This window comes from Manis pentadactyla, chromosome 14 (genome assembly GCF_030020395.1).
Source record: "Manis pentadactyla isolate mManPen7 chromosome 14, mManPen7.hap1, whole genome shotgun sequence".
Lineage (NCBI taxonomy): Eukaryota > Metazoa > Chordata > Mammalia > Pholidota > Manidae > Manis > Manis pentadactyla.
This window is the reverse complement of record NC_080032.1, coordinates 20,144,930-20,168,187: the sequence shown is the minus strand read 5'-3', so window position 1 is coordinate 20,168,187 and position 23,258 is coordinate 20,144,930. Positions and strand designations below refer to the sequence as shown.

At 50.3% G+C, this 23,258-nt stretch overlaps 1 protein-coding gene across 1 annotated transcript; it reads right to left on the bottom strand.

Annotated features, from left to right (window-relative positions):
* Positions 1-512: 512 nt before the first annotated feature.
* Positions 513-22,417, bottom strand: SLC8B1 (solute carrier family 8 member B1). Its single transcript, XM_057492047.1, has 16 exons — positions 22,335-22,417; positions 21,560-21,752; positions 16,646-16,798; positions 16,507-16,559; positions 16,311-16,367; positions 16,061-16,167; positions 15,814-15,981; positions 14,768-14,875; positions 12,425-12,484; positions 12,030-12,160; positions 10,223-10,364; positions 7,389-7,510; positions 5,712-5,865; positions 4,875-4,955; positions 3,451-3,515; positions 513-1,271 (listed from the first exon to the last, which is right to left on the bottom strand). Exons 1-16 carry the CDS (start codon positions 22,415-22,417, stop codon positions 1,074-1,076), a joined length of 1,875 nt encoding a protein of 624 aa, XP_057348030.1. The 3' UTR covers positions 513-1,073.
* Between the last annotated feature and the right edge of the window lie 841 nt (positions 22,418-23,258).

The following is a 23,258-nucleotide window of genomic DNA, read 5'->3' as shown; positions in this document are numbered from 1 at the left end:
CTGTCCTGACCCACCTCAGCCCCACCCTAGGTGTGCCATGAAACCCAGATACCAGGCCCAAGAGCCTTCAGCCCTGGAGCCGACCACTTGTCACCAGGCCCAGGTAAGGAAGAACTGTTAAGAGTTGATGTGTGATTTTCTGTATACTTGAAATACTGAATAATTTTTTCACTGGAAAAAAGGCAGTTGAATCGCTTTACTGCCAGCATAAGGTGATGGGGCACACAGAAGAGCTGCCTTTTGTAAAGGCAGGTCCCTGGCTACAGCAGAAGGTGGTGGGAGTGCTTATGCTGTCCTCCCCAGAGCTTGCAGGCATTGGGACCCCATCCCTGGGCTCCCCCGAGGTAGACACAGACAGAAACTGACTTGTTTTGCAGCTGGGGAAACCCAGGGTCCAGGGCACAGAGGTAGAGTCTAGGGCTGTGCCATCCAGGATGGCAGCCACTAACCGGGCCAGCGCCACGTGCTGATGTTTTGGAGCCACTGGGTTGCATAAAATATATTACCATTAATTTCACCTGTTTATTTTGGCTTTATTAACATGATGACTAGAAAATTAAAGTTTTTGAATGTTTCACATTCTATTTGTCAGATGGTACAGCTCTAGAGCTTAGCCCACCCTGACTGGCGGCCCACAGCACACAGGTGCTCTGTCCGCTGGGTCTGAGGCACCCTGACTCCCTACACCAGGTTTTGCAGCCATTTGAGCCCTGAGGAGAAGATGCAGGAAGGCAGCAGGTGACAGTTACAGGGATGGGCCTGAACATGGGTGGGGGGTGGCCTTCCAACACCAGCTTGGAAGGCAGCCAGACATCCCCTTCACCCCAAACCCCAACCTTTGAGGGGCTCCAGAGATCACCCAAGAAAGTCTCAACCTTCTGTCTGGAACTGTCCACAGCAAGCCCAGTCTCCAAAGTCCCCAAACAAGGCTTAACCATCCTTCATGCACACAGCTGCCTCCCTCCCTGCCAGGTGTGCCCTGCAGGCCCTGCAGAAAGCCTTCCATCTTCCTTCTTCCATCTCAACTCCTGCAGTGACATCCCTGACCGCCAGGCGCACCCCGACACACGGCTTCACTCACTTTTCAAACGAATCACCCCAAATTCAGTGAGCAGGGCCACAACCAGGAAGTTCAAATAGAAGAGGAGCAGGCAGCAGCCATAGACTTTGTTCAGCTGGAAGCACTGCAGTGGGACGGAGACCAGGGAACAGACGAGGCTGAGGCCCAGGGCGCTGGCCAAGACCCACACCAACAGTCCGTCTGGCTCTAGCTGGTGGGCGGGGAGGACAAGGGGAAAGAGGCTGGTTACAGCACCAACAGTCGAAGTGTGCGAGGGTCCCTCACGAGGGGCCAGTGAAGGGCTTCGGCTCGCAGCTGTGGGGCCCGCCCCATGGGATGGCACGCACCACCTTGAAGTTCAATGTTTTGAGCCACTTAGTTCATGGTAATTTGTTATGGCAGCCCGAGGAAGCTCATACACTATGTTTTATATATACATATATATCTAATAGCTGTTCATCACGTGCAGCTGTTGAAAGCAACACAGAAGAGCCAAGGGAAGTGAAACTGTCTCTTCCCCACTTCTCTGCCTTCCAGACTCAGCACTGCCCCATCATCATCTCCAGAGACTTCACACTAGGCACTGTGCTAAGGGTTTTACACACACCATAGCCTTTCTTCTTCCCGGCCACCTGCAAAGGGAGCGTTACCACCAATCCACAGATGAGGGATTTGAGTGACTAGGAAGCGACGGAGCCCAAATCGAGGTCTGAGCTCTTAACCAGTCCCTTCTCCTGCCACACAGTGACATGTAGTTCACCTGTGCATGTGGGTACACACACACAGAGCTGTACATCAATTCCGAAGCCAGAAATGGGATCCTACAATAGGTAAGTATTTAAGAGCAGCCTGTGTTTTTCACACAACTGTTCTCCATGGACAGCACTTCCATGATGCCTTTGGTCTTATCTCACACAGTTAACAGCAGAATTTCCTAAACTTAGCATAAAGGCAGTGGAATGCAGACACACACTCCACAAGGAGCAAGAGAGAAAGAAAGAGGCCCCTCAGGGAGCTATCCCTAAAGACTCATTAGCTGGAACTGCCTGAGAATCAGTAAGGAAAGGAACCTATTAAACCCATGAAGAGTATAAACAAAATTTTCAGAGGGTGCTTACCTTTTAGAAGAGCAAACTTTCCAGCAGTCAGTAGCTATTTGCTTATGGGTGTGGCAGCGTCAAAAGCTGGCCCTGCTGCCAGCTAATTACAAGGCAGCCACAAGAGTCTATTCAAAAGACCCAGATGCCTTTTGGAGAAAGGTGGGTGACCTCGTTCCCATTAATAACGCCATCTCGGCCTCACAAACCCCAAGTGCTTGCACATGGGGAGCTTTAAAGCATCCCCTATGCTGCCTGCCCCTCCCACCTTAAGCTTTACCTTGCCCTGTCTCTAAATTCAACTCCAGAATAGAGCCAGGATGAGCCAGGATGTGGAAGGCCCATGTGTGGCCCGTGGGTGGAACCTGCCTTGCATGGGGCACGTGCAATGTTTTAAAGTAGAAATTCACCTAGGAATCGTGATTTCTTCTCTAGGAAATCTCTAGAAAACTTCTTTTCTAGAAAATCATGAGGTCCACCTGAATCACGCAAATATTTGGTATCTCCCTGGCCTGGCTGAGAGCTGGGAGTTTTTGACCTTGTTAGAACAGTTTCTCAAGGGTCCTACTTTCAAGTCCTCAGGGAGGTTATTTAAAATGTGCAGTTCCAGGCGCCACCCCTGAACATTGGGGTCAGGTCTCATGCACCCCAGGAAATTCTTGGGCATCTCTGAAGTGTAAGAACCTCTGCTCCATGTGTTTCAGACCCTTCTCCAACTCTGTCAGCCTCCCACCTCTGAGGCTGTCTTCAACAGATGGTGTCTTCATTCTCCCTCATCCAGTCTGTCCTTTACGGGCAGCATCAGGATACAGGGTTGGGCCTGGCACTTACCTCATGTGTGCTGATCAGGAAGGTAGGTAGGTAGGTGTGTGTGTGTGTGTGTGTGTGTGTGCGTGTGCGCGCACGTAGGTAGGTAGGTGTGTGTGTGTGTGTGTGTGTCTGTGTCTGTGTGTGTGTGTGTGTTGGGGAAGGAGGGGTGTCACAGGTGAGGAAACAGGCCCAGAAGATGTCCTAACTCACTCAAAGTTATGTATCGAGAGACCGGGACCCAAATCCAGGGCCTGCCTTCCTCTTCCCCTGAAACTACATCTTAATTACTCTGTGAACTTGGAACACATTTTTTCTAAATATCTTAAAAATATTCTACAGATAAGACTTGTTAGAAATTCAGACAAGTCCTCTCCCAAGGAAGTGTAAACTGCTGAGAGGTGAATGGTCTCCCACCCAGGGGGCCAGAGGATGATGAGGACAGCATTACAAGGAGGCCCCTTGCAGAAGTGTCCAGCCACTCACCTTCACCTCCGGGTGGCCCCTGGAGATCTGCAGAAGGCAGCCCAGGCCCACTCCCACCAGGACATCTGCAGCCCAGCTCAGGAAGTTTGCCAGAACTATCCCGTATGACCACACAGCCTGCCAATGTATGATCTACACCCCACGCACCAAAACACCCTATCTGAAGAGATCCTATCCAGTTTTAACACCTTTAAGAAGGCAAGTGTCTAATGTTCATTTTGTACTCAATCTGTAGGGACTGAAGGAGGCGATGTGTGGTACCTGGTCAGAGTAGTTAGGGAGAATGGTGAGGTGGCCACCCATGGGTCCTTGGGGGACTAGTATGAAGCACAGGTCAAGGCCATCTCTAGGGGTTCTTCAGGGGACACTGCTCCAGGCGGGCTCCTTCCATCCCACCCCATCCTGGGACATCAGGAGAGACCAGAGCCCAAAGCCAAGAGCAGGACTCAGTGGGTACAATGGGCCATGGAGGGCCCACGTGGCCCCCACCAGTTCTGACCTAACACCAGCCAGCTGCCTGCACTCGGCTCATCCCGCTGGCCCTTCCGTTGCGAGCGTTGGGGAAAGCGGCCCTCCCAGTGCTTTAAACAATATGATTTCATTTCACAGCCGACACTGTCCACCACTTGAATATCTACCGTGTGCTGAGCGCTGTCCTGGATGCCCTACCTCATCGTCAGTCACCACCCCCACCAGTTCTGAGTTCACAGAGATCGCTGAGCTTGAGAGACAGTAAGCCGTGTGCAAAGCCCTGAGATCACACCTCTGGCACATGTGAACTGGACCCCACTGTCCGGTCTCAAAGCTCTTCTGTTTTCCCAGCTCCAGGCTGCCCGTCTGTGTCTATTCTATACAGACCAGTGGCTGGCAAATTACAGCCTGCAGGCCAATGTGGCCCACCACCTGCTTTTATAAATAAAGTTTTACAGGAACAAAGCCACACCCATTGGTGTGTGTATTGCCTATGGCTGTTTTCACACCACAACAGCACAGTTAGGTAGTTAAATAAAGATCCCTAAGGCCCCTAAAGTCTAATTTGCTCTCTGCTGGCCCCTGACATTTATAGACCATGACATCCATAAGCAACAGGAAGAGGGTTTGTCATAGGACACACTAAGTTCAGCATGTGGGCGAACTTACGGTATATAATGGTAACACCATTATAGCCCTGACACGAATAAGATCTGCCGTCCACTGGGTGCTTACCAGGTGCCAGGCATTTCTGTCATCTCATTCATCCAACAACCTCATGAAGCCAGTCCACTCAATCACCCCATGTTACAGATGCAGAAGCTGAGGCTCAAGCAGCTCCATCACCTGCTCCAGGTGTTACAGCAAGAGCCAATCCCGACAGGCATGGAGCACACCGATGGACCCCAGAGCCCATGCCACCAGCACTGTGAGGAGGCACTCACAAAGGATACTCAAGATGATGCCACCGAAACAGGCTGAGAATGCCATCCGTGGGTAACCCTGGCGGGCCAGCATGAAATCTGAGAAGACATCTGCTTGGAAACAAGAGAAGGCCTTGAGTGGTGAGTGGCTTCCCCTGGCCCTCCTTGGTTATTTGCTCCTTCATTTATACCCACAGTCATTCAGTCAGCAAACATTGATGAATGCCCATCTGGGCTCTACACTAGCTGGCTGGGTGTTATCACCACAGCATTCCATAAGACACAATTCCTTCCTGAATTCCTCCTACCCCATTCTTTCCTACCAGGTAAAACTTTGTGGGTATGACATGCCACCACCTATTTTTCACCCAAATCTGTCTGCAGCTAGCAATATGGCAACTTTGTACAAATTAGAAAAAGGTGCCCCAAAAAGGTAAGTGGAAGGAGAGTTAGATTTTAGCTCCCAATCCCTTGTTGGGATGTTCTTGTGCAGTGTACAACCTGGCCAACCCTACCTGGCGGTTGTACATAGAGATGGGTATATATATGTCTGTATGTGTGAATGCCTGCACAATTATGTACACATTCAGCATGGCTGGCTGCAATGGGCTCCATGTCCTGCCTGAACTATGCAGAGCCAGGTGTCCACACATCAGAGTGGGGAAGAGGCTGGGGCTTCTACAGAGTCTCCTGGCACAACTGCACTCCAGGCTATCTCACTCTGATACCCAATGATGGTCACGCTAAAATTTCAGTGAGTACTGAGCACATGGTGAAGGCAGATGCCCTCGATGCCCCTGCCTACATGCCGTTCTGGCTGGGGAAGCAACTGTGCTCATCTCAGAACCTCATCCAGCCCCGATTCACCTCCAATGCTGTTCCCCCAGGCCAGCAGCGTGAGCCCCAGCACTGTGTTGCTCAGCTGGAAGACCACGCCCAGGGACCGCAAGATGTTCACCACCTCTGTGGCGGCTGTGTTGATCCACAGAGCGCTGGTCAGGAAGCCCAGGAAGGCAAAGATCTGGGGAAGGAATGGTGCTGATGGGACCAAGGCTGGCCCCCAACAGGGACACAGCCTCAGCTCCTCATCTGTAAAATGGGACAATAACAGTACCTACTTGTGAGGTTGTCATGAGCATAAATGAGCAGAGGCAAGTGCCTGGCATGCAGTAAACGCTGATAAAATGTGAGTTCAATGACTGTTTTGCCAAGAAAGGGTTCATCATGACTTTGATCAGCTTTCCAGTCTATGGACCAAATGCCACCCCATCACTACAAAAAGAAACCCCACACACATTAGTGGTCACTCCTCACCCCACCCAACCTTCCTCCTAGCCCTGGCAACCACAACTATACTTCCTGTCTCTATGGATTCTCCTGTTCCAGACATATCATATAAATGGCCTCATCCAGTCCGTGGTCCTCTGGGACTGGCCTCTTTCACGAAGCAGCATGTTTTCCAGACGCATCCATGTTGGAGCGTGTGTCAGTACTTCAAAGATGATAAGAAGCACTGGTGGAAAACCTTTCCTCTAAATCATTAATTTGCTGAAATCCACCCCCCTTGGGGTTGTTACATCCATTCAGAGTTTCTGAAACTAAAAACTACAATTTTTAAAAATCAACAAATAGTGAGAAATTAAAATTTTAAGTGACTTTTTAAGGAAAGTGTCTGGACAAACTGCCTAGAGATTGTGCAGAGGGGAGAGAACAGAAAGACACCCACAAGGCCAGACCAGTCGTCCACTGGAGCGCGTGCTAGAAAGCCAGGTGCTGCCTTGTGAACGTAGTGGGAGAGGGTTTGGCAACTCCTCAAAAAGGTCATTCTACAGTTAACATCTGACACCTCAGTTTCACTCCTAGAGTATTACCCAAGAGACAGGAAAACATATTTTCAGACAAAAATTTGTACACAAATGTTCATAGCAGCATTATTCATAATAAGCAAAAAGTGGAAACAACCCGAATAGCCACCAAACAATGACTGGATAAACAAAATGTGTTGTATCCATACAGTAGGACATTATTCAGCCATGAAAAGGAGTGACTTACACCTGCTACAAGATAGAGGGACCTGGAAAATATGACGCAAAGTGAAAGAAGCCATATTAGTAGTTTCATCGCATTTATATGAAAAGTCCAGAAAAGGCAAATCCATAGACACAGAAAGCAGACTGGCAGTGGCCGGGGGTGGGGAAGAGGGGACATGGGGAGTGACTGCTACTGGTACAGGGTTTCTTTTTGGGGTGATGACATGCCCTAAAATTGTGGTGATGTTTGCACAACTCTGTGAATATAATAAAACCCACTGAATTGTACACTTTGAATGGGTGAACTGTATGGTGTGTGAATTACAGCTCAATAAAATAAAGCTGTTAGAAAAAAAAGAGGACCTTGACCAGGTACAAACCCCTCAAAAATGGCTTTAAACACCCAACATTGTGGAAAGTAGTTACTGGCCTAACTTCCTTGGAGGCGTGGACAGGTCACGTGCTGGAGACCTTTGTGTCCCCTCTCCTACCTTGGAGAGCCCAGGATTCTTACCCAGTGAAGCCTCGGTGGCTTGCTGTTGGATGTGGCAAAAAAGGTCACTGCTGCCAAGGCAGTGCCCGCGATCACCACCACAGCCCAGACAGGAAAGAGGCCCCCTATCTCGTAGATGCCATCTGTAGAGACACGAGAAAGGGAGCTGGTACTCTCCATAGCTTCAGCTTGGCACCTCGTCCTGGAGGCCTCCCCAGAAGGCGTTTGGCAGCAGGAAGACCTAAGGATAAGCCCACTTTCACTTGATTATTTGGGTATAAGGTAAATATGTTATGTGCCTAGTCCTATCCCAGGTACCTTAGGGATACAGAGATATTAGTCACAGTCCCTGCCCTCAAGATAGTAACACTGGACAGAACAGACAGACATGTGAACAACAGAATCCCAGCCTTTTGTTGTGGGACTGGGATGGAAATGGCTAACACTAGTCACCTTGGTTATCCTATCCCGTGCCTGTGGCAAACATCACTAATCAACCACGATGCTTCTGTCCAGCTGAGCTTTAAGGCAGCCCCCTCCAGTCAGGCATTACCAATGGATGGGCAGTACACCACTAGATGAACTGTCCAGTCAAACCCAACCTTACCACTGATTCCAGAACCCAGCACCTGCTCTCTTGATAAGTCTACTCTACAAACCAATGCATTAACAAGTTATGAAGGCTCCAGAGGCTCCAACGGGAGAAAATCCTGCAGGCAGGCAAAACACTCTAGTATTCTCCCCACACCATCTTTTTCACCACTAGGGAGTTGGTACAGGTCTTAAAGGCACTGGATGGTTTGACCACCAGACACATGCATTGAGGCTTTCCTCTTATTCCTCCTTTAGGCTAGCTCATTGACTCTCAAATATCAGTGGGCATAAGAATTACATGATGGGGTTACACAAAGTCATGTACACAATCATAGTGGGTGACTTTCAGGAGGTAGTTTTGACAGAACATGATGTTCATGGATAATGCCAGCTTTCTGACACTTGGGTGAAAGGCCCTTTCTCAGTATTTGCTAAGCCTGCACTAGAGGAATTTTAGGGGGTGGCTGGGGTGGGGTGGTCAGGAAGAGCTTCTTGGGGCATTGTGGATGTGATATGTCATAAGCAGAGAGGGGTGCAGGGCTGCATGGGAAGAGGGGAGAGTTGGGTGGGAAGGAACCAGGCAGGTTCATGGCAGTAAGAGCAGAAAGAGGGCTGGTTCAAATGGTAGCAGGGGGCTCTGGACTTTTCCCAAGAGGTACTAGGGAGCCACGGGAGGCCTCAGAGTGGAGGAATGACTACAACCTGTGAAAAGTGGCACTCTAGAAAGATGGCCTGGAGAGGGAGGAGGCTGGAAGTTGGCTCTGAGATTGTGAGGTTTTGTCGGCTGACATGATACCCCCTCAAATCACAACATCCCCTCGGGCAGAGTCGAGTTCCCAGTCAGAGTTACCCTCTACAGTGCTCAGCCCAGAAGGGGGTCACATATACTTCAGCCTGAACCAGTCTTCCCCAGTGTGGACCTGCTACCTCCAGATGGTGCTGGGGCACGTGGACAAGACTCTAGTACCACCGAAGCGCATCTCAGGAAAGGGACTCCTCCTTCAGTTCTCATGGTGAGGAGAAAGTCTCCTCTGGTGCTAACAGGTCTGTAACATCTCTAACACCTGCTAAACATTCAGTTTAACAAAGGCTGCTGGCTCAGATGCTTTACTTTTATTGCATTTATTTTTGCAGTCACCTTAAATTTATTGGAGATGACGCCAGTTTCCTATTGATGCAGGTGACAGTTTTTCCCTACCCAATAAATTAAGTTTAAAAACAGTTGATTTAAGAAAAATATCAAATGTAACAGTGTAGAATGGGAGAAAAATCAAGAAGATGGTTCCTAGGTGATTGATGCTTGGGAGCCACCCTTTTAAGAAGCCACAAAGAGTGTGAAAGCAAGTCCCTGGGCTTGCCGGGGACAGACAGGCAGGGCTTCCCAGCTCAACAGCGGAGGGAGGGCAGACGAAACAGAGAGCTGGCGCCCCTAGGGGGCTCCCTTCTCAGCTCAGGGGTCACACTGTCCCTGACGGACTCTCTCGCCTCCCCTCCATGCCTGGGTCTCCCCCGTAAATCAGGGTGCGGAGGGAAGTCACAGGGAATTTGGCCGCTGATTCATGCTGACACTGTTACAGCAAAAAATGCTGCCACACCCAGCAGCATTTGCCACCAAAGCCCTACCTCCACCTCCAGGTAATGCCTCTGGGTTAAGAGGGAAGAGCCCAGATGACAGGGAGTGGAGTGCACAGCATGAGATACTGAAGTTAGACAACAGAAGAAACCTGAGCAGCAGGAATTAGAAGCTGCCTAACAAGACTGGGCATTTCTTTAGCCAGAGCAGATCAGAAAAAGGAAGGACAGCCTGGGACAGATGGAGAAAACTCAAATTCCCCAGCCAGGTCACAGAGATGGGGGAAGGACCCTAGTCATGTCACCAGCAGGCAATGGAGGGGCCTGTGATGATTTGGACAGCAGGCACCCATCCGGGGGCACCCTTCTCAGCTCCAGCCAATTCAGGAATACAGCCCAGATCTTCTTGAGAAGCCCAAACCTGGATTATTGATGTGAAATCTCCAAATTTTTTAATGGAAGCAAACAAGCTGAAGGGCTGGGCTTGGTCCATGGGCCACCAGTTTGCAGCCTCCACCTGGACCTGCAGGATTGGACCAACTAGTATCCCTTACGGCACAAGCACATATTGAGTGCCTGCTGTATGTCCAGGATTCTGCTGCTGGCCCAGTGCCCTGACGTGGTTAAATAGAAAACTCTGGAATATGGGGAAGAGGAAGGTGGGATGGCTGGGGGGAGGAGATACTCACAGGCCCCTGACTGCAAGGTCAGAACCAACATCAGGGGGCTGATCACAAGGTGCAGGCAGTTGAGGGGCCGTTTCCAGTTCCCATCATCTTTGTCAGGGTCCACGACGGGGACAGTGAGAAGCAGCAGGAACTCCACAGGTAGCTGTTAAGTGTGCAAAGGTGGGAAGGGGTTGCCAGGAGGCCTGTGTCTCAGTGAGAGCACCCTGAGCTCAGTGACTCAAGACCGTGGCTGTAGTGGCTGCAGCCCCAGCTGTGTGCAGGCCTGGGCTAAGTGCCTGGATTAGTCCCCTAGTGCTGCTGTGCCACACTGCCACAAGCCGAGGGCCTTCAAGCAGCACAAATATATTTCCTTGCAGTTCTGGAGGACAGAGTCCTAAGACCAAGCTGTCGGCAGGGCTGGGCACCTTCTGGAAGGGAGCCCAAGGGGTCATCTTTGGGGGCCGTTATTCAGCCTACCACAGCACCTCATTCCCTAATGAATAGAACTATTGTTTTTCTACCTTCCCAATGAGGCTCAGAGAAGTTAAGGAATTTCTCCAAAGTCACAGAGTGGTATATGAAGCTGGGATACAGGGCCAGCCCTGACTCCACACCTTGTTTTTAGCCAATAACTAAATAGTAATGACATTTATGGAGTGCTCACTATATGCTAAGCACCATACCTAGCCCTTCACATACTAGTTTATTAAATTGTCACAACCACTGTGATAGGCTGAATATTGTTCCTAATTCCTCAATCTCTTCCTGTAACAGAATCAAACAAGCACCCATACATTTTGACAAGTCTGTAGAATATATTTCCCTATCCCACTGATGTTGAACTTGGCCATGTGACTAGCTTTAGCCAATGGGCTGCTGGTGAACATGATATGAATCAAGGCTTAAAAGGCTTGTGAAGTTTGCCTTGGCCTCTTCTGCCAAGAAGAAAACACACCCCTGGCTACCCACTGCCCCCAGAATGAACACGAGGCAGACCAGAACTTCCAACCATGGCCTGAAGTAGAATCACCCAAGACAGCCCCAGACCCTTGAACGAGAAAAAATACTATTACTGTGAGATCATAAGTCAATGAGCTTTTGGGATTGTTTGTTACATAGCATTGCTGCAGCAACAGCTTACTGATACAACCACTCCAGAAGGAAGGCTCTATCACTATCCCCATTTTATAGAGGAGGAAACCAAGGCTCAGAGCAGTGAAGTGACTTGCCCAAGGTCATGATGCAGCCAGAGCCATTCTGGGGTGCAAATGTAGCTCATTATTTGCCCCACAGGACTAAGGAAGCCTACAATGTATACAAAGTGGAGGTCTCCAGGTTGTCTGCAGGAGGAGATAAGGGCAGTGAGGTGAGACTCTTGACTTTTTTGGTCTGGGTAGTGGAAGGCACCTAGCTGTGCCTCATGTAAACAAGACTGGGTACCCCTGCTCAGGTCTAGACCTCAGAAGGCATTTGGCCCAGGGAAGAAGCAAGTGGCCAGAAAAACCCAACCTTGGTTTCATTTGAACTCACCTTGACCTACAGCCTCACCCCAGTTCAGGTCCCGGCCCTCACCCAATCAGAACAGGTCCCCTCCTCTCTCTCTCTGTCTGTGGTCAGATGCTCTCCCTCCTCCATGGGACAAGGCAGAGCCCCAGGCCAGGCCATCAGCCAAGCTCTATGACTCAGCTTCCCCATCAAGTCATCTATTCTGAGAGGATCCCAGCAGACCCCGGCCCTCCTCACTGAGTAGACAAGGCTGAGTGGCCAGTGTCCTGGGCCTGCTGCTGTCACAATGCTGTGGGGCTGGCTCCGGGGCCCTGCTTCCTACCTTGAACACCTTGAGGGCCTTCCAGTATGCTGACTTGTTCCTCCACTTTCTATAATCCAGGGGGTTGAGGGCCTGGGCCAGGATGTGAGCTGTGGTCTCCTGGTAGAAGATCAGTGGCCGGTACTCTTCACCTGGGTGTATAACAGAGGGACAAGGCGGGGGGTCATGGCTGGCTCAGCTCCCAGGAAACCCTTTGCCCTCCCACCAGTCCCCCCAAGCCTTGGGAAGAAGGAAGAGCCTAGGGCCTGGCAGGGGGGTAGGTGAGGTTGGCCCACAGCTCAGCCTTACTGCTGTGAGAAGGGGGCTGGTTTGCAGCCTCATTCCTGGGGCCTAGAGGGCCCCATCTCCCCACCTATTCACCTGCACCCTAGCTGGGCACAGGGCCCTGGACTCACTGTAGTCGTAGCTGTTAGTATTAGAAGACATCGGATCCTCCTCGGAATCTGAGAGCACTTCTGTAGGAGAGGGGGTGTCTCACACGAGCCAGCGAGGGGCCCACACCCTGCCCACCACGTGCCAGGGCAGGGCACCTCTGGGACAGGGGTCTTCAGGTATCAAGTGTCCGGGCCTTTAGTATTTTGTATTTCTCAGCAATCACCATGCTCAGGAGTTCTTCCCAAGTGGGAAAGTCTCACTTACAAAATGTTTTCAAATGTAACAATGCAACTATAATGCTAAATTTAATAAGGGCATTTGAAGACGTACTTAGACACTTACTGACTTCAATTTTGTATTTTTCAGAATTTGGAACCCATCATATTTTTCTTTTCCAGTCTGAAACTTTTCTTGAGAGTCTTCTGGAATGCTTATAGGCCTGAGCCCAGTAAAGAGGGGCCTAAAGGAAACTGACCTTCCTCAAGTGAGGAGTCAGTGCCAACCCTCATTCTGCATCTGTGAGACACTGAACCCCCTCTCCAGGCTTCTTTCCGCTTTTGTTCCAGCCTGATGCACTAGAGGTGTCTAGAAGATGGCACAGGGGTGATATCTGCTGAACTTTGAAGGCTCAGTTGACAAAGGGGAGGAGGAGAAAAATCATGGCAGACTTCCTGTAGGGGTTGTTGCTGGTACCTGTACCAGGGAAATGAGACACAGTCCTGCCCTCTGGAAGCCCAGAGTCCAAAAGACATACATGTAAGCAAACTAACAACAGAATGGAGAGATAAAGGCTCTGCTGGGGTGAGTCAGGAAGCTGTGCCAGCCTGAAGGACACCTGGGCTCTCTGTTGAGCTCCCTCCATGCTGTGTCCTTCAGTTTTTCAGAAGGGCATATCAGGGAGCAGGAACAGCACATGCAAAGGCCCAGAGAAAGATGTGCGGTGGCTCCACATAGCCGGGGCATGGAGTTTGGGGTATGAAATGACTCTGGAGAAGAAAGTCGAGGCGCAGCACAAATGGCAAATAATCAAGTGTAAGGTTCTCAGGCTCAAATGCTGAAAGGGCCCAAGACTGGGACCAAGTGAGATGGGCTGGGTGGATGAAGTCTAGTTTTCCACATAATCAGGTCTGCAACTGACCTACCTCCATGTGGTGGGGTGTGGGGGACGTGGGGGGTGATGACAGAGTGGTGGGGACTGGGGAAATTAGAGCACCATGCCTTGTCCTAAGGGGGAAGCCCCATTCAGCTCCAGCCACTGTGCCAGGAAGGAGGGGAGAGCAGAGCCAGACCTTCACATGTAAGAGAAGCCAAAATGTAGGAGTTTTGTATCTAATCTTTTCATTTTAAATATTGGCCTAAGTTTTAAGAGTACACTGGTCACACACATCAAAAAACAACACTTCCACACATTAGGTTGATCCTTAGGTTCCCAGCTGTGACTTCTGGCACAGTGGGTAGGGGGATGGCCTTTGTGGTCTGGGGGACCAGGGTTCCAGTCTTGGCTCTGCCCGTCTCTGGCCCAGCAAGGATTTAACCTCCCTTGGTCTGTAGGAGATAATAAATAGTCCTTACCTTACAGTCTTAGGGAGAGAAAGGAGTAAAATGATACATAGCCTAACAGCTACTAAGTACTCAGTAAATTATATGTGTGTGTGCATGTTGTGTATTTGTGTATGTGCTGTGTCTTTATTTGTGTATATATGTGTTGTGTCTGTGTATTCATGTATATGCGTGCATGTATTCATAGATATGTGGGTGTGTTTTGTATGTATGTGTTGTACGTTATGCATGTACCTGTGTATACGTGGTATATGTGTATATATATTTATGTAGGTATGTGTGTTGTGTATGTTGTATAAGTATCTGTGTATGTGTTTTATATGTATTTTGTGTTAGTGTGTGCGTAGACTTGCATGTGTGTGGTATATGTATTTGAGTTATATGTTGTTTTTGTGTTTGAGTATGTGAATGGTATATATGTATAGGTATTTGTGTATGTGTGTGTATCTACATGTGTGTCGTGTATGTGTTTGGTATGTGTGTGCATGTATTGGTGTCTATGGAAACGTTTGGATTTGACCCTGAGGGTAGTTGGGATGGTTGGATGTAAGCAGTGACAGCTCTTAGACAGACGTTGCCCTGGCAACAGCATGGAGGAAGAGAAATGAATGAACTTGGACAAGCAAGGGATGAGGAGGCATCACCAGCACAAGCAAAGCACAAGGTGTGGCCTTGGGAGAATGAGTAGAAAGTACAAAGAGGAGACGAGCAATGGCAAAGGCCTCCAGAGACGTAAGGCAGCAGTGAAGGGCACAGAGGGTTCCAACTCTGCAGGCCCTCTTGGGGGCGCAATTCACTCTTACCTGGAGTACCTGGCATGGAGTAGACCAGGGATCTCCTCCGCTGCCATCGGTAGATCCAGGTGCAGAGAACCACAGTGGCAACATAGAACACATACAAGCCTAGGTAACCTGAAGAAAAGGGTGCATGCTGTCACCAAGTTCTATCTGTCTACCAGCTGGTAAGTACTCAGTAAATTTTATGTGTTTATACAGGGCCACAAGGCCCAGTGCTACCAGTTCTATTGCCGGTGCCTGTTGGTGGAGACTGTTAGCCAGCCCAGTACCAGTAGGTAGTTGGCCAGTTCCTGGAGCTCCTACCCTTCTTTCCTTGCCAGCCCCCACTCCAAATCCGGTTACCAAGGAAGTAATGCTTAGCACAGACAGTGGCCTCTAGGACTGGATTCAAGTGCTAAGGGTCGGTGTCCTGCTCTATGCCCTGGGAGGCTGAGCCCTGCAGAATGCATCCCCCCGAGCTCTGGCTGCACTGGATTTGGCCAATGGGAGTCCTGACAGCCAATCAGAAAGCAGCAGGAAAGAGAGTCTGGGGTACTTATTCCCCTTCCCTCCCTACCATGGTGCCCTGTCTCTGGGAGGGCCTGAGACCTCCATGACTTTCGCCAAGGCTGGGTAGCACCAGGTTTGGGCCTCCAGCGTTTACCAGGTTCCAGCCATTCCTGGCCCCTATAGGGGCTCCTACTGTTTCCTGGGTGTCTGCATCTTCATGTCCCTTGTTGGTTTCCTTAACCCACTGTAAATTGTCCCCCAGTCCATGTCACTCGAACCACCTGAATGGAATGTGTATGCTGCTGGGACCCTGGTGGCCACAGTCAGCATCCCAGCTGCACTGCTCATTTAAATTTGAAGTCGTGAGAATCCTGCCCGGCGTCCCAGGCTCCTCCCTGCCACCTTTGGTTATCTGAACCACATGTTCCCATTTGTGCTCAAGCCAACTCATGGATTTCTGTCACTTGGAACCAAAGGTGATTCTGTGCCACCCCTTCCTGTCCCCCTGTGCCTCCCACACATCAGCCCTGAGATGACCCCGCCCCAGCACTGTGCCTGCTCACCCAAGGCCCATGCCAGCGTGACCCTGCCAAGGTAGAGCGCGGTGAAGGTCAGATACACGGCCACCATGTAGAAAACAATGTCTCTGAGGAAGGGCCTGGAGGCAGCCGTGAAGGGGTGCAGGATGGAGATGCCACCGGCCACTACAGTGGTAACCAGCACGCCTGCACCTGGAGGTAAGGACACAACGCTCAGCCAGCCCTGTGCCCCCACCTGCTGCCCCGCTCCCCCAACCGGGGCCGCTCATACCAAACAGGGCCCCAAAGGCCAGGCCAGCTGTGCGTGGGTCCGAGAAAGCCACCAGAGCGCTGAAGATATCAGGTGCACCATTCCCAAAGGCCAGGAAGGTGACGCCATGGGGGAGCATGTCAAGGGGGCTCGGCGCAGGGGCCCCCACCTGCCCAGGCCTTTTCTGGGCCAGGAGCTGCCACCCTGTCTCCCAGCCACCCTTCTAAGTGCCCTCCCACTCCAGGGTGCAGGACCTGGACCAAAGGATACTGCCACATTGTGGGAAAGCTTGAGCATGGTGGAAATGGCTGACAAGTTAGGGCAGAAACTACGGAGAAAAAGCAAAGTTAATGTTTCCAGGGTGAGTGGCCCTTACTCCACTCCTTCCCAAAACCCAGGGACAACCGAATGTCAACCCCCTGAGACTCCACTTTCCCATCTGGATCTGAGCCCGAGGCCAAACTCACAACTTCTCCGCTGTGACTCCCAGAATCAGAAACAGGTAAAGCAGCCAGAGAGCCTGGGTGGGGGCCGGAGGGGAAAGGGAGCATGAAGGGCAGCCTGGGCCACCAGCCCCTCTCCCCAGCTCCCCAGGGCAGGGCCTACATAGAGGGTGATAGCCAGAGGGAGGAGGCTGGGGTGGAAGTGGCAGAAGATGCCTTCGAGGTAGTCCAGGTAGCCCCCTTCGCTGCGGCAGTCAGGGTTGGTCCTGATGAAGGCACAGCGGTCTGAGACATTCAGGCCACACACGTCACGACACTGCAGGAAGGAGGGAGGGGCACATCAGGGCTCAGCATCCCAAGGGTGGCTGCACCAGGCCCACCTAGTAGCTGAAGATAACCTCCTTCAGCCTGGCCTCTAAGCCCCCATACCCTCCAGATGGAAACTGCACGCTTTAATTTTTCAAAATAAACTTGTGTTTGAAATTAACACAAGTAATTCATGAATGTTTGTTTCAAAAAACACACACAACAATATATAAAGACTTCTAAACTCCCCCTTGTCATCCCTGCCCTCCATAATCCCATCTATCTTCTCAAGTCCCACTATGATCAGTTTGAAGCATATCCTTACAGACATTTCTCAATTCAATTAATGTGTATATACACCCTATCATAGTTTGTTTCATTTTACAAAACAAATCCCAAATCTCTTCTTTCTGCAATTTGCTTTTACCACTTCACATGTATGCCATATATTAATATATGGATCACATAATAATGATGAAGAGGATGATAAAGGTCAAACATTCTGAACGATTTCTATATGCCAGGCACAGTGCTAGGAGCTTAAAATGCATCTCGATTTATATGCACAATTTTGTGAGGTAGGTCGTATTATCACACCCATTATACAGATAAGAAGACTAAGGCAATGTTCCAAGGTCTACCCAGTGGTGGAGGCAGGGTTAGAACCCAGGCAGTTTGAGGCTCCAGAATCCTCTCCTTAGCCACCACACCCCACCCCGCTACAGAGTAGCAGCACAGTATTTCATAATTTCATACTAGGATGATCTCCTAGTTCCCTACTGGTAGGCATTTGGTGGTGTCCAATTTGTCATTATTACCAACAGTGAACTTCCTTGCACGTGACTCTGAGACTCTCTGAGCACATGTGAGAGTATTTTGTCAGAGAGCCCACCAAAATGGTAGGGTCCAAAGAATTATGGGCAGGGCCCTGACAGTGCCTATTGCAGAGGGATAAATATCTTAAATATCAGATGGATTTTGCTAAAACACCCTCCCAAAGCTCTATTTATACACATTCCCACCAGCAGTGGGAAACGAGTTGTTCTACACCTGTACAGATGCTGGCTGCTCCAAGTCTGCTTCAGGCCAAGGTGGTAGGCATCTCCATGTTGTTAAACTGCAAGTCCCTGATCACTTGTGAAGTGTTCTTTTCATATATTAATGGATTGTATTCCTTCTTTAAAACTGCCAGGTTTTTCAACTAGAATATTTGCTCCTTCATATTGACTTGTAGATGCTCTTTATGTAATGGACCCTAGCCCTTTGTCAGGTCATTCATTTGCTTTGGCAATGCCCTCTGCCTAAAAGGCCACCCTTCTTAAACCTTTTGTTTGAAAGTTTTGTTAATACCACCTCACATCCATTAGCGTGGCTCTTATGTAAAACAAACAAATAAAACCAGAAAATGACAAGTGTTGGTGATGGGGAGAAATTGGAACCCTTGTGTACTGCTGGTGGGAATATAACGTGGGTGTAGCTGCAGGGGAAATCAGCATGACAGTTACCCCAAAATTAAAAAGAGAATTACCAGCACTAGGGATGTAACGCGATGACTAGAGCTAAAGACTATATGAGGTGATGGGTGCTAACTAAATGTACTGAGGTCATCATGTCACAACATATTATGATGTATACCTAAATCATTGTGCTGTATACCTTAAACTTACACATTGCTGTATGTCAGTTCTACTTCAATGAAACTGGGGGTAAAAATTGAATTACCATATGATCCAGCAATCCACTTCAGGGTATATACAAAAAGCAATTGAAACCCAGATCCCAAAGAGATATTTGCACAGCTAGTTCATAGGAGCACTATTTGCAACGGCTAAAAGGTTTAGAAGCACCCCAAGTGTCCATCAAGGAGTGAAGAGATAAAATGTGGCATGCACATACAATCGAGTATTATTCAGTCTTAAAAAGGAAGAAAATTCTGACACAGGCTACAACATGGATGAACCTTGAGAACTTACACTAAGTCACAAAAAGCCAAATACTGTGTAATTCTATTTGTATGAGGTAACTGTAGTCCTCAAACTCAGAGACAGAAAGCAGAAGGTGGTTTGCCAGGGGCCGGGGGAGGCGGAAATGGGGAGGGTTTAATGGGTAGAGTTTTGGTTTTGCAAGATGAACATGCTCCAGAGCTGGATGTCGGTGACGGTTGCACAATAACGTGAATGGACTTAATGTTACTAAACGGTGCAACTTAAAAATGGTTACGATGGTGAAGTTTAGGTGATATAAACTTAACCATAATTTTTCTAAAAAGCTTTGTCAGAGCATGGCTCCACTCCCACCACAAGCCCTCTCTGAACTCCTACCAACACCAAACTGGAGGTACAATTTCTTGTCTCTGAGCCCTCTGGCCATCTCGCCATCCCTTCCTCAACGACTGTCTGCGGATGCAACCCTGAGCCCCCTGTCCCTGGTTCATGTGCTGTTCCTCTGCCTGCCACAACCCTCCCTCCTTTCCTGCAGTTAACAATCCAGATTCATCCTCCAATTCTTAGTTCCCACGATGCTTTGTCCAGGAAGCCTTCCCTGATCACCACAGACCCTCATTATGAGCTGTCATCACGCCAGGTCTTCTCCTCCAAAGTACTGACCATGTTTGAAATCCCCAGTTACTTACTTGTAAGATCACAGGCTTATTTAATGTCTGCCTCTCCCACCAGACTGGCACAGTGCCCAGCACACAATAGGTCCTCATAACTGTTTCACCACACACTGTACTGGGCACCATCTCACTCACTCAGTCTTCAGGACAGACCTAGGAGATTGGTACGATTGCTTCTACCTCGCAGGTGAAAAAACCACAGCACAGTGGTACAGTGACTTGCCCAAGGGCACAGAGCCCACCACTCCTGCGTGGTTTCAAACTTGGCTCTGCTTGGCAGTGACCAGCTGAAGCTCCTGGGGCAACAGCTCAACTGGGCAGGGGCAGCTTCCCTCCTCTCCCCATCCTCAGGCTCAGCCAGGGAGGATGCGGAGAGATGCCCCCATCCCAGCTCGCCTCCATCTCCCTGATGGCAGAGGGAGCCAGGAAGGCGGGGCCCCCGGATCCGGCCTCCAGAATCACCTTCCTCTGCAGCCAGCCCGCCCCCACCCAAGCTGGTCAGCCCTCTCCGAGGCCCAGGAGAACCCAGCCCAGCTCCCTGCCATGATGCAGCCCAGTTAGGGTGGCACTGCTCTGAGTCTTCAGCGAGTGACTTTCCAGTCTGCCCCTTGCCTTCTCATCCTCTTCCCTGAGTCATGACGGACACCCAGGAACACATTTGGCTCTTTCTTGGCTCTGACCAAGTTCCCCTCCCTGAGCTCAGCATCCTCATTTATAGCACAGAGATAAGCACACTCATCTCAGGACGAATGGGGAAGATTTGGTGAGTTTGGCACAGTGCTGGCCAAAGCACTCAGTAACTTGGAACAATTATCAGGCATGAGCCAAAGATAAGCCCAGTTTTCCTGCCTGCAAGAAGTATCCCCAAGGGGCAACAGTCAATTTTATAACCACACAAAACACTTTCCCATCTGTAAAATGGGTGTAAATACCTGTCTGCCTGCCTTGGAGGGTGGGCATGAAGGCACTTTGCAGCTCGCTAAAGTTGGTATGAGCATTAAACCCTCTTAGCCATTTGGTTCAAGAAGAGAGGAGTTTGTTGTTCCATTCTCCCAGGAATGACAAGAACTCCAGGCCCCTGCAGCTGGAGGGCACTCCAGGGGGGGCCCTCTTGAGCCTGGCCTGCCATCTTTCACTGAGGACCCGGTATGACCACTCCTCCCCTTCCAGACACTGGAATGCAACGATGCAAGTTCCTGTGGCATGTACCCTCCCGGCTTTGGGAGGACTTTCTGCCTCTCACCCAACTGTCCCTATTGCTCCTTCATCCGTGCATCCTAGTCAAGAGCACTACCATCCCCCCAGTTGCTAAAAGCCAGAAATCAGGAGCCATCCTTGACTCTTCTTTTTCCCACCACCACACCCCTCCATCTACCATATCCCACTTGTGCCTCCAACATTTACCTCAGACCCCACACTTCTTTCCTGTCTCCCACAGTCACCATCACTCGCCTGCAGGGCTGCAGGAGCCTCCTGGCCACTACCCTTACCCCTCTTAATCCATTCTTCCCAGAGAAGACAGAGATCCTTTGAAGAAATAAATCAGATTTTGACATCCCTCTGCTTGAAACCCTCCACTGGCTCCCTGCTGTCGTAAACAGATCTCACCTCCTACCTTCAGCCTATAAGGCCTTATGTAAGTGGTGGTGGAGGCCACCACTTCCTCTCCACCCTCAGCTCTTTCCCCACCACTCACCTTGTTCCAGCCATTCTGGCCCCCTCACTGCTCCAGGAACATGTTCCTTCTGTCGGGAATGCTCTTCCTCTAGGTGTCTGAGTAAGTGGTTTCCTCTCTCCATTCAGGATGACCTTGGCTCAAAGGTCACCGCCTCGCAGAAGCCATCTGTGACTACCCAATCTGAAATGCTTGCAAATACACTCTCCCCCTCACAGTCCCCACTCTCCAATATCACTTCATCCTATTATTTGCGGGGCGCCCTTAGCATCTTACCACCTAAAATGTACATGTCTACTTTATCTGTCTTCCAGGGAAACTGTTAGCTCCATGAGGCAGGGAGTTTTGTCAGTATTATTCCCTGGTATATCCTAGGGTTCACTTCAGTGCCTGACACATAGCAGATGCTTAATAAATATTTGTTGTTGATTGGATGAATACACCCCTACCTGATGCCAGCTTCCTGCCTGGATACTTACATCTACCATGGGGGTCTGGTTCACACCTGTGGCTGAAAACTGGGGGCTAATGAGGGCCCGTGGAAAAGGGCCCCTGGCCCCGGATACTGTCTCCACCATCGGCAGCATGCAGAGGGAACTGAGCACCCAGCGCAGATTCAGGGACCTGCTGGCCGTCAGCCCCCCACAGGGCCTGGCCCTGGCTCTGCTTCCCCTTCAGCAGTGTTTCGCTTCCAAACAGCTGGCAGCTCCTGTGGCCTGCAGGGTGGGGTGAGAGGAGGGACAGTGTCACTGAAGACCCCAGGACCCTGCAGGAGGGGACTGAAAACTTTTTCAGCTGGGGAACTGCCAGCTCTCCTCCCCCATCAAAGGAAAGTCAATGTAGAAAGCCATGTTCTGGATGGAGGCTCTTTGGAGGGACCAGTGCCCCCCTCATTTGGCATGCAGATTAGACATGCCCCCTTCTTCCTAAGCCCCCAATACTGTCACCATGGAAACCTAGACCCCCAACCTACCCCTCCCAGCCTCCTATCCCCTTAGTGCACCAGCCTGAGGCCAGAGTATCAGGGCTAGAAGGAAATATCCTAAGACTCCAGAAGATTCTGCCTCCAGGAGCCCACTGCGGGGGACAAATTTAGGAAGAAGTCGGCGTTGTGGGGCCTTAAAACAAGGAAAATCTACTTCTGGGGGAGAACTTGGTGTCTAGGCCACCAGTCTGGGACTACTAAGCAGTGCTGTTCTCAGTCTTACAGTGAGCCAAGCACTTAACACAGATGACTTCATTTAATCCCCGCACCCAGCTGTTCCCATTTTACAGATGAGCCAGCTGGGGCACACGGCCAGGCCTGTCACCTCCCTCCCGGCCACCGCCTCCCTCATGTAGTCCTCAAGACAGGTTTGAAGATGTTATTGTCCCCACCCCTTTGAGAGGAGGGAGCTGGGCTCAGAGGGCGTGCCCTCATCACAAGGCAAAGAGGTCCCGAAGCCAACAGCTCCTCTGATGGGGAAATTGAGGCCCAAAGGGAAGTGAATTGCTCAAAATCACACCACAGCCCGTTAGCCGCAGAGCTACATCTAGCATCTGCCTTTTCCCTCAACACCAGGGCAAAATTAGCCTCATTTTTCTTCAAAGATATTAAACTGGGGAAATAAAAGCCCTGGGCACACTCATTTCCTTGTGTTCTTCCACGTGCTACAGATGAGTATGTTTTATTTATGCCATCAAGATAAACAAAGTCCAGAAAGCAACGTGGTGGTTTCTTTCTTACTTTTTTCTTTTTTTTCTTTGTGATTCTTTGCAGAGACGGGTCTCAAGGTCCTGACAGGAGAGGGACAGGAGGCCCAGAGCGGGAGGAGGCGGGAGGAGGAACCCGGGCGTGGAGGGGGCTCCCAGCACCTTCCTCACCTGTTGACTCTTGCCTCTTCTGTTCTCCCGAACTCCGCACCTACTTGGAACCGAACACTCCAGGTTTCCAATTCACTCTCATCCACTTACGAACGAGCTGTGCAGCCTTGGGGAGGTCACTTCACCTCTCTGAGCCGCTGATTCCTCATCTGTAAAACGGAGACAAATGCCGGCCCGTCGGAGCATACAATAAGGGGTCGCGCCTCTGGTGTCCCCCACTTAAGCATCAGAGAGCGTCTCCTCTCTAGCAGCCGTCGATTTCTCCAACTCATACACAAGGGAGCATTTATGGAGCGCCTCCCACGCGCCTGTCCC

Coding starts and splice junctions, on each gene's coding strand:
- SLC8B1 (XM_057492047.1), bottom strand. CDS start 22,417: ATGAGGGAGGCGGTGGCCGGGAGGGAGGTGACAGGCCTGGCCGTGTGC. Junction 16,799..21,559: donor ACCAGACCCCCATGGTAGAT/GTAAGTATCCAG, acceptor TCCTTCCTGCAG/TGTCGTGACGTGTGTGGCCT. Junction 5,866..7,388: donor AGCCACCGAGGCTTCACTGG/GTAAGAATCCTG, acceptor TTCCTTCCCCAG/ATCTTTGCCTTCCTGGGCTT.